At 52.3% G+C, this 13,729-nt stretch overlaps 1 protein-coding gene across 12 annotated transcripts in view; it reads left to right on the forward strand.

Moving 5' to 3' along the window:
• The window catches only part of CACNA1A (calcium voltage-gated channel subunit alpha1 A), a 187,571-nt gene that overhangs the window by 122,988 nt on the left and 50,854 nt on the right, over positions 1-13,729 (forward strand). For 8 of the 12 annotated variants that reach the window (XM_029052646.2, XM_029052655.2, XM_039910448.1 and 5 more), the window contains exons 24-27: positions 2,102-2,208; positions 7,275-7,286; positions 10,313-10,412; positions 12,856-13,016. In XM_029052646.2, coding sequence (XP_028908479.2) covers positions 2,102-2,208; positions 7,275-7,286; positions 10,313-10,412; positions 12,856-13,016 — 380 coding nt within the window. The remainder of the gene's footprint in view (positions 1-2,101; positions 2,209-7,274; positions 7,287-10,312; positions 10,413-12,855; positions 13,017-13,729) is intronic. The other 4 variants (XM_039910447.1, XM_029052652.2, XM_029052659.2 and 1 more) reach the window with 1 other exon arrangement.

Below are 13,729 nucleotides of genomic sequence, written 5' to 3' on the forward strand. Positions count from 1 at the left end.
TGCCTATTTCATACCGGCAACCCTCAGTTCCTGTGCCAGGAACCTGTCGCGACAGGAAAGGAGCGGCGAACCCAGGGAGTTGAGGAGAGAGAGAGAGCTGGGGCCCCGGGAAGAAGGGATACGGGGAGCCGGACGCACCGGTGTCACGGTGGGATTGGGGTCTGCAGTATGGCATTCCCCTGTGCTTTTCCTCTTGCGGGGGCGTTTTAGATGAGCTACTCGGTAAGGTGAAAGTTAGCCTCTCTGAGCTTGGGAATATCTCTCTAGCCAGGAGCTGTTGACTTTGAATCATCCTTAAAGAGGGGATAGTGGGAATGCTGAAAGGCATTCCTGTTTTGGAGAGTGTGCCTTAGGGAATAGATCTTCAGTGGCTGAGCCCTGGCAGTTAGCAGAAAGAGTAGGGACCTGGAATCCGAGGATATGAGTTCACCCCGGGTCTCTGCCAGAGCAGGTTCCTTACCCCCTCCGCGGCTCAGTTTACCCGGCCCCGATGTTTTCTGCCTCCTTATGGTATAAAGAGGCATGAACCTCAGTTGCAGCAAGGAAGAACTTCCTAGAGATAAATGCCAAAGCAAGTATCCAAGCCAGCTTGTGGAATCTCCTCCCCTGGAGATTTTTCAACAACAATAACAATAATAATAATAATAATAATTTTCAAAGTATTTGTTAAGCGCGTACATTGTGCCGAGCACTTTGCTGGGGTAAATTTAAAATAATCAGGTCGAGCACACTCCTTGTCCCTACTGGGGCCGACAGTCTAAGTAAGAGGGAGACCAGGTATTTAGTCTCCATTGTACAGATGAGGAAACTGAGGCACAGAGAAGTGAAGTAACTTGCTCCGACGCAGCAGGCAGATGGTGGAGTCAGAATTAGAACCCAAGCCCTCTGACTCTTAGATCCAGCTTCTCTCCACTTGGCTAAGCTATTTGCCTAGGAAAAGCCCCTCCCCCTCCAGGCCCCCCCCTACCCTCTGGCCACACACACATCTGATTTGAGTGGTTTGTTGTTATTGGAAGCAGAGGCGTGAACTAGATGGTTTTTTGAAGTGTTGCCCACCCCTGTAGAGAGTAAATAAGATATCCCCCGAGATGTACTTTGAACACCTTGGAAGCGAGAGGCTGTAGAAATCCAAGGTACTTTCACCCCATTGTCGTCACCATCTTCATCGTCTCTATTGACAATGGCGCGGTGGGAAGGGGTAGTCTGGGTTTTGGAGAGGAGAGCTGGAATGTAAGAAGAGAGCAATTAAACATGTCATGAGTGGCTCAGAGAAAAAGGAAAAGGAGGGGAAGAGGGCCGTCTTGCCTTGGAACAAAGAGCCTGGATGGAGAGGAACTGATCCTTAGCCAACCGTTTGCCTGAAGCTTATAATTAAAGCAGGGGAAAAAAAAGGAGGTCAGCATAGAGGAAGAAAATGGAAGAACCAGACCACAGGCAATCCAAGGAGGAGAAGTTCCTTAACACAAAAGCCCAATGTAGTTATGGAAGAAAGCGCCCTAGGCGACAGTTGGAGCCTGAACAGAAAACAGGCCGAATAGCGAGACCAGAGAAGAGGTTCCCAAGCCAGAGAAGAAAGGCTCGGGAGAAACGCGAGGGTGAGGGGAGCCGAGGACGGACGAGGGGGAGGCAGTACTGACTGAGTTCAACCAGGCCGGGACACCTGGCTGAGCCCTAGTTCTGCAACACTCCCAGAGTGCTCCCTGCTTGGCAGCAGAGAGTTGCCCAGGCCATTTTCTCCCCATTCTGGCCCAGGCAGGAAAGATTTGGCTGAAAATGCAACAGAGCCCATCCGGCTCAACGCACACCTCCCACCCGTCCCTGCAGGTGCCAGAGGGATGTCGGGATGGCTCCGTTTACCCCTTCGCCGTACACGTGCTCAGCTCCAAACGCAAACACGTAGCCGCAAACACATACGGGCCCGCAGGACAATAGACACAGACCCAAGTGAACGAGCAAGCTTGCAATCCCAACTGTCGACGCCCAGCCATCCGGCAGGCCCGCTTGCAAGCCAAGTCAGTCCAAGGTTGGCACGTAAACTCCCGGGGTGGATTTCGTCTCTGTTTTTGATTTGGTTGTTTTGTCATTTGGTTCCCTTCCGCAGATGATTGACTTGGGGCTGGTCCTCCATCAAGGAGCCTATTTCCGGGATCTCTGGAACATCTTGGATTTTATTGTGGTCAGTGGGGCTCTGGTAGCTTTCGCCTTCACGTAAGTTTCCAAGCGGGCCCGCTTGCCTTTTCTCTCCCACTGCCCGTGTCCCCTCTCCCAGGCCCCCAGTGAACATTTTAATCCCTTGTGGCTCGCCGGGCGGAGTCTCTGAAGTGGCTGAGCCGGTGGTGCGGATTGAGCGCGTGGCAGGGAAGGGTGTGGATTTGTCCGTTGCCCAATTTTCATCCTCGGGAGAGGAAGAACTTCCAAGGAACGTTCCTCCTTCGTGCGGCACCGGGCGCAGCCACACCAGCCAGCTTTCCTTGCTCTGCCACTTCATCTCGGACTTCCGAGCCGGGACATTTCACTCACTCCCCGCTCTCTGGGGTTGGCCCTGTGCAGCTGTCTGTTTGTGGAATACCCAAAGAGACAATGCAAGCAGGATGTGCATGAGGAATCTGGCCTTGCCGGGCTCGGGGGCCTCTAGTCTGGTAGCCCTGTCTCCCCTTTGTGTCCTCGATCTCTTCTTGCGTTTCCAGAAGCCATCTAAAATGATGACAGTCTGTCATTTTGTGATGGAAAATGACCTGAAAATTCTTGAGGACTGGGCATGCTGCTTGGTCTGTAGGGAGCCTTGGGTGTACACTGTCAGGGGCAAATGAAAGTTGGGGATGGTGGCTTTTCTGAGGAGTTTTTTTGGCCAAAAGGGGCAGCTAGTTCTGGGTCTCGGATCCATGGGAAACCCGAGATGAGGGCTGCAGTGGGTGGGAGCAGGGCATGGTTCCGGTCCAACCGGAACCAGCCGGACGGTATCCTAGGCTCGAAGAGAGGGACCATGGTCGGGAAGTTTCTGAACCAGGTACCCCATTCGGCCCGGACCCCTTGTGGGTTCGTGTGGTTGTCCCATGGGGCTAGGGACTCCACTTTGGCCAAGGATTCCTCCGGCCTGTGGAACCGTGTCCTCAGCCTTCTCCCGGGGGTGTTCTGGGAATGATGCTCAGAGATCCTTGGGCCTAACGTGATCCGATCTGCTTGGGACCCCCCAAATCCACGGGTGCGGGATCCAAGGCAAGCCCCAGTCCAGTTCCAACCGGAATAGATTCAGGCAGAACTGGGCCCTCTTCTCCTCCCGGGAAGGAAACGGCAGGAAACATCCGAGGAATTCAGAGGTTCTCCCTCCGTCGCTGCCCCTTCCTTGGGTCAGTCCGTCCCCTGCAGGGTGGAATCGAGGTGATGCTCAGTTGCCTTGTCCAGGGGAAGGGGGAGAGTGAGGCAGGCCTGCGACGTGTGAATGCCAGAAGACGGTGAAGCGATCTCATTGGAATTCCAGGGTCCGCGGGAGTTGGGTTAGTCCAGAGAAATAGCCAGCGATGGGAGCTGGCCTTGCACCGCCGCCCGCCTCGGATTCGGTCCACGTGGAGTTGAGTTTCCCACCTTTCTGTTTCTTGGCTCTGCTGGGAAAGGGCCTGCAGAGATGGAGACCTCTAACAGAGCCCGGGTCTGGGTGTACAGCAGTGCTGTGCATTTTGGTTCAGAGCTGGTTGACTAGGCCGGCCGGCAATTTTGGTGGTTCCGAGGCGATCTCAGCCTTGTAAATTCTACCGGTCTAGGTTTGATTTCTGTGTGAGGAAGTCGGAGAAGGGGAGAGACACTTAGAAATTCTCTGTGACATTTAGAGTCCAGACAGGTTGTCAACAAAGCAGTCCCACTCCCAACCCGGCAGGTTTCTTACTCAGCAGACCCTAATAGCCCCGGGGACTTTTAATCCAGTGAACGAGCACTGGACTTGGTGAACCTCTGCTGCATGTCTCCAGAGTCTTGTCTGGAAGGTCTGCCTCCCGCTCAGTGGGAGGGCTGGAAGCCCTGAAAGTCAGTTCCAGTGGAATGATACTCAGTGGGTGGGTCTGCCTGGCCCAAGTGAAGTGGAGGATTGGGCAACTGTCAGGTGACTTGGCTCCATGCGGACGGCCCGGTGGGAGGGATAATTCGGGTGGCCGAGTCGATTTGGGGTTGTTTTTGGTGGGGGGGGCCAGAATTCTCCCGTTGGGCGGTCTACACGGAGCAAGTCGACCGGATAACTGAGCGATCCTCCGCTCGGACCGTGCAGATCTAGCCACTCGTTCCACCTCTCACATGCACTTCGCCCGCCTCCCCTTCTCCCTTGCATGCTCTGCGTTGGTCGGTTTCTTCAGCTGGTCGGTCATGTGACCTCGGTGACATGACTAGTCTGGAGTGCTCGTTGAGTTGTACCCTAACCCGGTGGCCGTTGTGTTTGGTTAAACAGCCGTTGAATTAACCCTTTTTTCCTTAGCCCTACCTTTGCCGAAGCCGAGATTCTGTAGCCCGGGAATCTGTGTTTTCATTGAAAAAAAATTGTTTCCTGCTCCTTTAAGAGAGGGGTTGGAGAAGAAATGGGGGCAGTATTCAGTCCACTGCCCCAACAGGTGCTAAAATGGTCTCTCTCTCTTTTCCCCGTGCCCGAATCATCCCCGCTAGAAAAGCAGGTGCTGAGGGGGACGCAGGCCATTTTGGCGGTCGTGCGCTAAATGGTTCCCTGGATCCCTCTCTGAATTCAAAAAGCGGAAAGGGGTTTTCCAATCGGAGGCGGGAAGCTGGGGATCTTTCAGGCCACAGGGGCACAGCGATAATTCACGAGGGGATTCCTTAGCGGTCTGAAAAAGTTCAGGACGTAAACGTCACCGTACTTCACCGAGGAAGGGTTCGGGATCTCGGAGGGATGAAGCTGGCTGGAGCTGTTGGTCCCTGATGGATGCTCTAGGGTTCAGGATGAGCCTGGAGCCAGATTTTGAGTTTTCCCGGGCCAGGCATTGCATCTGACCATGAGGGAAGAGGGAAGAGCTCTGCTTTAGTAGTGGCTCTAAATCCTAAGCAGGAGCAGCCCTCTCAGCTTCCCCCGGAATGTGGCCGTTGAATCTCTTTGGTTGTTTGTTCGTTTCTGCTTTTCTGTCCTTCCTATAAAACTCGACTCTTTTTCTGTCCTAATCACACTTACACACACAGGTCAGGATTGGCAAGAAATGCAAATGGGCCCCAGCCCTTCCTCACAGGAACCCAAGATCTGAGTTAGGATCCAAACAATTGGACTCTCCCTTTCCCCCCCCCCCACCCCGTTGGGCCTATTCCTCTCTAGCCTGAAATTTAGGCTTGGCAAACTTGCCGAGAGTTGACGCAGTTTTCGGGCTGAGTTGGTGATACCAAATCAGCGACCTCTCCTGAGCCTGTTGCAGTCTGCCCACTACTAGCCATCGACAGCGGGCAGCTGCAGAGATGGAGAAGTCTAGCAAAAAGAAGTACCAGATCGTTCGAGATCTTGGAAAGGGTCAGTCCTAGAAAACGGCCCAAGGAGGAGCTAAAATGAGGAGCTCTCATTATATGCTTCGCCTCCCTCTACTAAGGGATCTTTGCTTAGGGCAAGGGTTTGACAAACAGCTCCCCCTTCCCATTTTTCTCTTCCCCCTCTCCCTCACAGTGTTTCCCCGCTGCGGGGTCAACATTCATTGTCGGTGTTGTTAAGACCTCATCATTAGGCACATTTGAGCGTCTTTATTGAGTGAATTGTGTCTCGGCTTTAGATGTGTTTTTCCCCCCCACATTCCTCTGCCATTCCTCGCCCCCCAACCAAATTCAGTGTCAGTGTTTAGACTGTGCTACATTTACTGTGTCACATTAATGTATATATTGCGATACACCACATCACACTGTACCGTACACTATGCTATTGCACTGGGACCAGCCGATGGAAATTTCTCAACAGCTGGAGTTTTATTGCTCCGCAGCCTCCCTGCCAAGAACCAATTTGGATCCGACTAGCTGAAGATGGCAGAGACGAGGGGGGCACAGTGGCACAGGGCTGGTTGTCCTACCTCATCTGGCTGTCATAAGCGCCCCAGCAATGATAATCGCAAATTACACTCTGTGCTGGTATTTAGCGTCTTTCGTCTCAGAGCCCTCGAAAATTGCGCAGTGGGTCCCCAGGAATAAAGTAACCCCGAAAAAATGGATCGTGGAGTCAACACGGAAGTCAGTGATTCAGAAAGGCTTCACTCGGCTTATCTCCCGTGGCCCTGCTGGATCGTTTTCCCCTCACACAATCTCCTGGTCGTCTCAGACCGGTTTCGGAGGGCCCCTGACCGTGGAGATGGATGGCGGGGACGGTTTTCTGATCTGCAGCAGAACTCTGACCGAATCCTATCACACCCAATTTGAACCCCACCCTGAAAATCCTCGCTTCCAACATTCGCAACTCTGTTGTACGCTCCCAGCGCTTAGTCACCGTGCTCGGCCCACGGGAAGCACTCGATAAATGCCATCGATTGATTGATCGACCACGCGGGAACGTGAGCTGGCTTTGGCCCGCTCCGACCTGAAGTTAGTGGTTCTCCTCGTCCCGACTGATAAATATTAAACCATCGGTCAGTCGATTGCTGATGCCCTTCCCCCCCACCCCCAGCAGATGGCTGTGGATTTTAATTCAGGCTAATGGCAGCAGCGGCCTTCCACCTCTGTCGGCCCACTTGCACAGTGAGGAAAGGACTCCCGCTTCCCTCCAGGGAGGGTCGGAGAAGCTTCATTAGGAAATTCCTATGAAATCCTCTAGGGTCCTCAGATGAAAGATGTGGGTGTCGCTGCGGTAATCTTGCTGGAAGCTGCCATTATGGTGGATCCGTTTGGTGCGAGAGTCCTGCGAAATATGCAGGAAAGGTACTTGGCAGCATGTACCTAGCCGAGCCCTCAAAAAATTGCTTCAGGCTGTTGGGAAATTCCGGTTAGATCACAGAAAGGAGGTCTTGCTGCTGGATTCAGTCCTAGCAGTTGGGGGTTTTCCCAAGACCGTGCCTCTACTCTTCGGCCCAGTGAGTGCCTCTCGGTTGGGCCTTGGCCTCGGCCTTTCTCCAGAGAGGTCGTCAGGGCTAGGAGGAAGCACTGAAAAACAGCCGCAGCTGGAAAAAGCAGAGGCAGTTCCTTGCTTCCGAGGACAGAGCTGGTGTCCAGGGGAGATCCTTGGCCAGGGCGGGATGGGGGTTGTTCAGGTTTGTGTTATGTGTTCTCTCTTTTGAGGTTGCTCACCTCTACTTGTCTCTCCCTCTCACCGCCACCTGACCCAGGAGCAGCGCACGGTAAAGTCTTTCTTTCTGTCTCTATCTTTCCCTCTCTCATTCTCTCGCTCTAGCCCTTAACGCATACTTTTTTTTTTTTTCTTTTATTCTGTTTCCTTTTTTTCCTGCATTCATGGACGTACATCTCTTTGAGCGGAAGGGTGTGAGCCGCTCTCATCCTGTTCCTCAGTGGAGTGCTTCCTTGGAAAGGGAGTAGGATACTGGAGGCCGAACAAGAGATTGGAAATCGGGGCTCCCGGCTTCCATCTCTGCTTCTGCCACCACCTCAGAAAAGGGTCTGATACCCTGGGCTTTAATTTTCCCATCGGTCAGATGGGAGTGGTGAGGCCGTCTTCACAGGGCTCTTGGGAGAATCTGTGGCCTTTTAAGATCCTTAGATGCCAGAGGCTAGAGAAGGGTGTCCGTCCAGGGATTTAGTCTCCATTTGTGATGTGGCGGATGTGTGGCGTTAAGGTAGGTGACCGGCGGAAGATGCTGCCTTTTCTCTCCTGAGCTGCCGATGATGGGCAGAGATCAAACAACCCCTCTGGGCCTTCACCGATTCCGATACCGGAGTAGCTCCGAGCTTGGTCAATAGGTTCCTTTTCTGTTGGGACTTCCTGGTCTCCCAGCATATAAAAAGGTTTTTTGTTGTTGTTTTTTTCCCCGCAGTATTGACTAGGTGGCCGCCTTTCTTCCCCCGGTGCGTTTTTGGTTTTTTTTTTTCCCAAACTCAAGGACCACAGTGAGAAGAATGGCTTGTTTGTCAGACCTGCTAGTGAAAGAGAGGATCTCAGTCCCAGATATTTTCAAGTTGGTGGTTGAGGCTCCTAAAAAAAAACAAAAAAAAACCCCGTGGTAAAAACAGGAAGTTCCAGCCGCAGGACTCTGAGCAAAATATTTCCCATCTCTTCCCCTTAAGTTTTCTGCCTGGAAAATGGAAAAGCTACCGCAAGGGTGCAGCTTCATTAATTGGGGTTTGTAAAACGGTTTTGACTTCTCAGCCAGAGAGAGAGAGTGTGTGCAGACAAGATAGGGACTTTGGATCATTAACAAACTAGGTCTGTGCTCCCCAGGGGCCCTTCCCCTCTTCCTAATTGATCCAGCTCAGAAGGCACACTGCAGAGAACGGAGGTTCCACTCATTTCTGTGGCTCATCCTCAACAGGCAGATATGTCAGAGAGGCTGGGTCTGGGCTTTCTAGTTCAATCTACCTGAAGGAGAGGCAGCGGTGCAAAACCGAGCGCGACCTCCCTCGCAAATGCCACGGTCTGTGCCTGTTAGCAGAAAGCTCCCACTGCGGCTAAATAGGGCTCCTTGTTTTATGCGGCCACCTCACTGGGTAATGGTGTCTGCGCTGCCAGCTCCCTGGGAAGGGAGAAGAAAAGAAGTGCCTTCAGAGGAGGGGTCCAGCTCCCAAAACCCTGACGCCTGCCCAGGTGCTTTCACTTAGAAATCCACAGAAGGCAAAGGATTTGAAGGGGATTTGTTTGGTTTGGGAGAGTTTTGTGTTTGCATTTAAAGGTTCCCATTTTCCCTGGGGAACATCATAGGCTTTAGTGGCGAAAACAAAACAAAACCTTTTCAAGGCACTGGAAACCTTCCCGGGCTCCCTTCCCTATAGATACCCCAACAAAGGAGGAAATCACAGCTTAGGCCCTGCTCAGCTTAAGTCTTGGCTTCAAGAATGAGAGCCGATTTACCTGATGGCGGCGTCCCTCCGACATTTGCAAGTCAAAGCATAATTGTCCGAGGACGCTGATGAAGAGCAACAACTGAAGCTCTCTCCATTCTGGATGAAATCAGAATAGGAGAACTCACCCAGATAAAAGGCCAGAAGCTGGGAGGATGCCAGCGTTGAAAGGGGAAACGGGGTTGGGGGGTGGCCGGCAGAGAAGCGGCAGGCTGTAGCTTCCAGAGGTTCAGCAGCAGCTTCCCCATTGCGCCTCACCCCCCTGACCCCATTTGCCGGTTCCTGGATGCTGCCACTGGCCACTGCCTTGGGCCTGTTCCATGACTTAATAATAATATAATGATAGTAAGTATGGTATTTGTTAAGCATTTATTATGTGCCGGGCACTGTACTGATCGCTGGGATGGATATAAGCAAATCTGTTCGAACGCCATCCCTGTCCCATGTGGGTCTCACAGTCTCCGTCCCCATTTTACAGGTGAGGTAACTGAGGCCCAGGGAAGTGCAGTGACTTGCCCAAGGTCACACAGCAGACAAGTGGCGGAGCCGGGATTAGGGCAGGGAACGTGTCTGTTAACTCTGCGCTCTCCCAAGCGCTTAGTACAGTGCTCTACGCATGGTAAGCGCTCAGTAAATGCCACTGATTGATGGATTTAGAGCCGAGCCTGCGGCAGCATCAGGCCTTAGCCCTGTGGGAGGATATGAGGGCAGGGAAACAGGGCTCGTTCTTGACCAGGCTATTTTCCAGGGAAACACTAGCGGTGTCTGTGGGAGGTGAGACTGTCTTCCCCTTGGGACCCTCTCAGTAGATGATCAGGACTGCCCCCGGGCAGGGAAGGGAATGCCCTGATCAGGAGCTAGCCGGTCTCTGGGCCCAACGCAAACCCTCAAGGTGGTCCCCAGGGACCACAAAGCTTCCCAGAGGTTGGGGAGGACCTGTTGCCGGAGTGCCTCAGAGTGGCAAACCTGGGTATTGGTGAATCAGCTTGCGGCTTTTGTCACGTGGTAAGTTGTCACTGTTTTCCCCCAACTTGAAGCAGGATGCCACAGGCGACCTTTCCAACCAATTAGTTAGGCTCTTAACTGAAGGAGAGGCTTAAGGACCACTGAGGTTGAACCATTTTTCTCCGGGCTTGGTAGGGGCCATATTTTCGTCATTCATACGGAGGGCAAGAGTTTGCCATGCTCATCGGCATGGTTTGAACTTTGCCAGGGTGGGCTCTGTAGGCCATGAGATGAAACCTTCCTGCACGTGACACTCCTGGACTGAGTCTGACTCTCTCTCCTCCTCTCTCTGGTTTTCTCTCTCTCGCTCTCTCGACTCCTTTCCCCACCCCCCAACTTTCCTCTACAGTGGCAACAGTAAAGGAAAAGACATTAACACGATCAAATCCCTCCGAGTCCTCCGTGTGCTGCGCCCTCTCAAAACCATCAAGCGATTGCCAAAGCTCAAGGTAAGATGGGCAGCAAGTTCGCAGTAAGGTCACGGTCAAGGCTTAGGAAGTGTTCGGGTACCAACGTGCTATTTCAGGGGTTCAGAAATCAGGTCAGTCGATGGAAATCCGGAACAGAGGGAGACCGGAGAACGAGTCGAGCAACAGTAACAAACGGCGAATACCGGGTCAGCCGTGGAAAAAGTGTGAGTTAAGCAATGGTTGCAGCTACCCTCGGTGAAGTGCCGGGGATTTTCAGAGACCCGGGAGGACTCAAATCTCTCTGCTTCTCTTCCTGGTGGCTAACCCTTGGTGTGCTAAATGGAATCATCAATGTCATAGGGTGCGTGTAGTTGGTTAGGCGGGTGTATGTGAGCCAAAGTGTAGCTCTCTAGAGTCCCGTCGCAAGCTCTGATTGGCTCGCGACTAGCTCCCAGGAGGTGGGTGAGTGGGCAGACCAGGGGTGTCTCCCCCTGCCACTGAGTGGCCCAGGACTACTTGCCACAGGCCCGTCTCCAAGGGGAGGGTGCTGAGGAAGTTGGTTCCTGTCCTGCCTTTGGCCACCCCAGGCCACAGCCTCAGCCCCACTTCCTTCCTTTGCTCCCTTCCCTTGCCCCTATGTCTCCTCCCCCTTTCTCTCCTCTCTCTCTCTCTCCTTTCTTTCTTTCTCTCTCTCACACTCTGTCTCTCTCACACTCTCGCTTTCTCCCCTTCCCGCCCCCTCCAGGACCCCTCTATGCAGTTCTTCCCATTTGTGCCCCCATCCCCTCCTTTCTATTCCCCTCCTTTCTATTCCCCTCCTGTCTTTCATGCCTCTTTCCCTCTCCCCTCTGCAGTTTCCGTAGCATAGTGGTTATCATGTTTGCCTTACGTGTGAAAGCCCCCCCCTCCCCAACCCCCCGTTCAAAACCGGGTGCAGTTTGCTCTTCACTGTAAGCTCCTTATGGTCAGGGAATGGGCTGTATTGAACTCTCCCAAGTGTTTAATACAGTTAATATCATTAATTGATTGATTGATTGAGTCTCCCTCCCCCCCCCCCATTCTCTAACTATGCCTGAGTGTGTATCTCTGTGAAACCGAGTGTGTTTTCCTGGAGCTGCCTCTCTGTGTAAATGTCACCTCCAATGAAAGTACTTTTTTGCTAGTCAAAATTTATTGAGCACCTATTATATCCAAAGCACTGTACAAGGCAGATAAAGTCAAGGGTCAAGCCCCCAGGGAGCTTCTAACAAGCAAACTTAAGAGCACTAAATCAAAAAAAAAACAAACAAACAAAAAACCAAGCCACCAGAGTAAAGGAATAACAAGCAATGCATAATGGAGGAAAGGGTGCTGAGGTGGTTGGCAGGCTAGATGGTTGCCACCAGAAGGTTAGTGGATTCGGGAGCGGGGATTTTGCACTAGTATTTATATGGTCTTTCAAGGCAACACTTCGTACTTGATATAGAGGTTTCAAACAGCAACCTCAACTCGATGCTAAGGAATCTGAAATCAGGTCCTGCAATGAACGCTGACTTCTCCTAGCTGTGCCCCTCATTCTAACTTTAACCTGACCCCCCCAAACTACTGTTAGAGTAGTGGTAGTATTTATTAACTGCTTACTTTGTGCAGAGGACTGTACTAAACCATCAACCATTTCCCCTGGGGGCATGCCATATAAAGGCCTCAACCAGACCAAAGTTTTGGCTTCTTTCTGTCCCAAAAGCAGAGCAGAAGTTGACCCTATTCCTAATCTGCATGTTGCAGGGGATTCACCTCCTGACACCCAGCCCCTCATTTCCTGCCTCTGGGGTTTTTTAAAAAAACTTTTCTCCCTCCCGCTCCCTTGCCTGATTCCTCCCCTGGAATTGGCTCATGTCATCGAGTGAGTGGTTGACGTCCATCAGTCAGTCGGTGGTATTGAGTGCTTGTTGTGTGCAGAGCACTATCCTTAGCTCTTGGGAGAGTACAACAGAGTCAGTAGACACATCCCCTACCCACAAGGAGCTTATAGTCTAGAGGGGGAGAAATAACTATGAAACACCATGACATACTTTAGAGAGGCATCTAACAGAGAGGAATGGTGGTGGAGCCAGGCAAATTAACCCCAATTACAATCTCAGGCCCTGAAAGGAATGAGCTCAGGCTGCAAACACAAAAGAATTTGAATAAAAATTGAAAATACCACTCAGGGCTGTCGATGCGCTCAATTGCATTCTTACCATGATGCCGGGAAGGATAGGAGGGGCTGAGGAAAAGTTAGATAGGGGATGAGTTTGGGACTCTGACGAGTTGGCTGAGCTAATGTTGAACACTGTAATGTCATCCTGCTTCCCCCCCACCCCCGCCCCGGGAAGGATCTTGAAGGAGCTAGTCGTTTACTTGTTCTTTGGGCTTCCGGAAATGTCCATTTATGAATGTGAGGGGCCGGGCCTGGGCTGCAGTCTGAGATAGACCCTCACAAGAATTGCACGTTCTTTCCCAGGCCGTGTTCGACTGTGTGGTGAATTCTCTCAAAAATGTGCTCAACATCCTCATTGTCTACATGCTCTTCATGTTCATCTTCGCTGTGGTGGCCGTCCAACTCTTCAAGGGCAAGTTTTTCTTCTGTACAGATGAGTCGAAAGAGTTCGAGAAGGACTGTAGGTACGTGCCGTGCCCCCTGGATGTGGGTGAGGGAGGGATGCCAAGGCAGCGTGTGCTCGTCCGTTGGTTGCCAGGACGACCTGGGAATCGGTCCCGGGGATCTAGCCAGGCTCCGCTACAGCGTGGCTTAGTGGATAGAGCACGACTCTGGGAGTCAGAAGGGCCTGGGTTCTAATCTCGGCTCCACCATATGTCTGCTCGTGACCTTGGGCGAGTCACTCCACTTCTCTGGGCCTCAGTTACCTCATCTGGAAAATGAGGATAAAGACTGTGAAACCCACATGGGACAGGGACTGTGTCCAACCTGATTAACTTGTATCTACCCCAGTGCTTAGAACAGTGCTTGCCACATAGTAAGCACTTAATTACCATCATCATTATTATTATTATAGGCTCCTGGGGAGCTTGGGGCAAGCCCATGGTGTGCTTCCCTTTTCCCATCTGTGAAGTGGGAAGAGTGTGAGCAGCACCAAGTGAGGCGTTGGTGGTTCAGGGCGAGACTGTTAAGTGCCTGGGGAAATTTGTAGCAGAACCCTAGAGCTGGATTTCCTAAACTGGGAAAGTGTGGCCAGCCCAATGTGATGTTTGCACTTGGCCCTTGGGGATGAACAGTGAGATTTCTGCCTTGCAAATGGAGTATTGTCCAAGCCTTGCCTCCCCCCGCCCCCATCCCCCTCCCCAACACCCCCTTGAGAAATGTGAAGTTGTCCTGT

The sequence above is a fragment of the Ornithorhynchus anatinus genome, chromosome X2, assembly GCF_004115215.2.
Source record: "Ornithorhynchus anatinus isolate Pmale09 chromosome X2, mOrnAna1.pri.v4, whole genome shotgun sequence".
NCBI lineage: Eukaryota > Metazoa > Chordata > Mammalia > Monotremata > Ornithorhynchidae > Ornithorhynchus > Ornithorhynchus anatinus.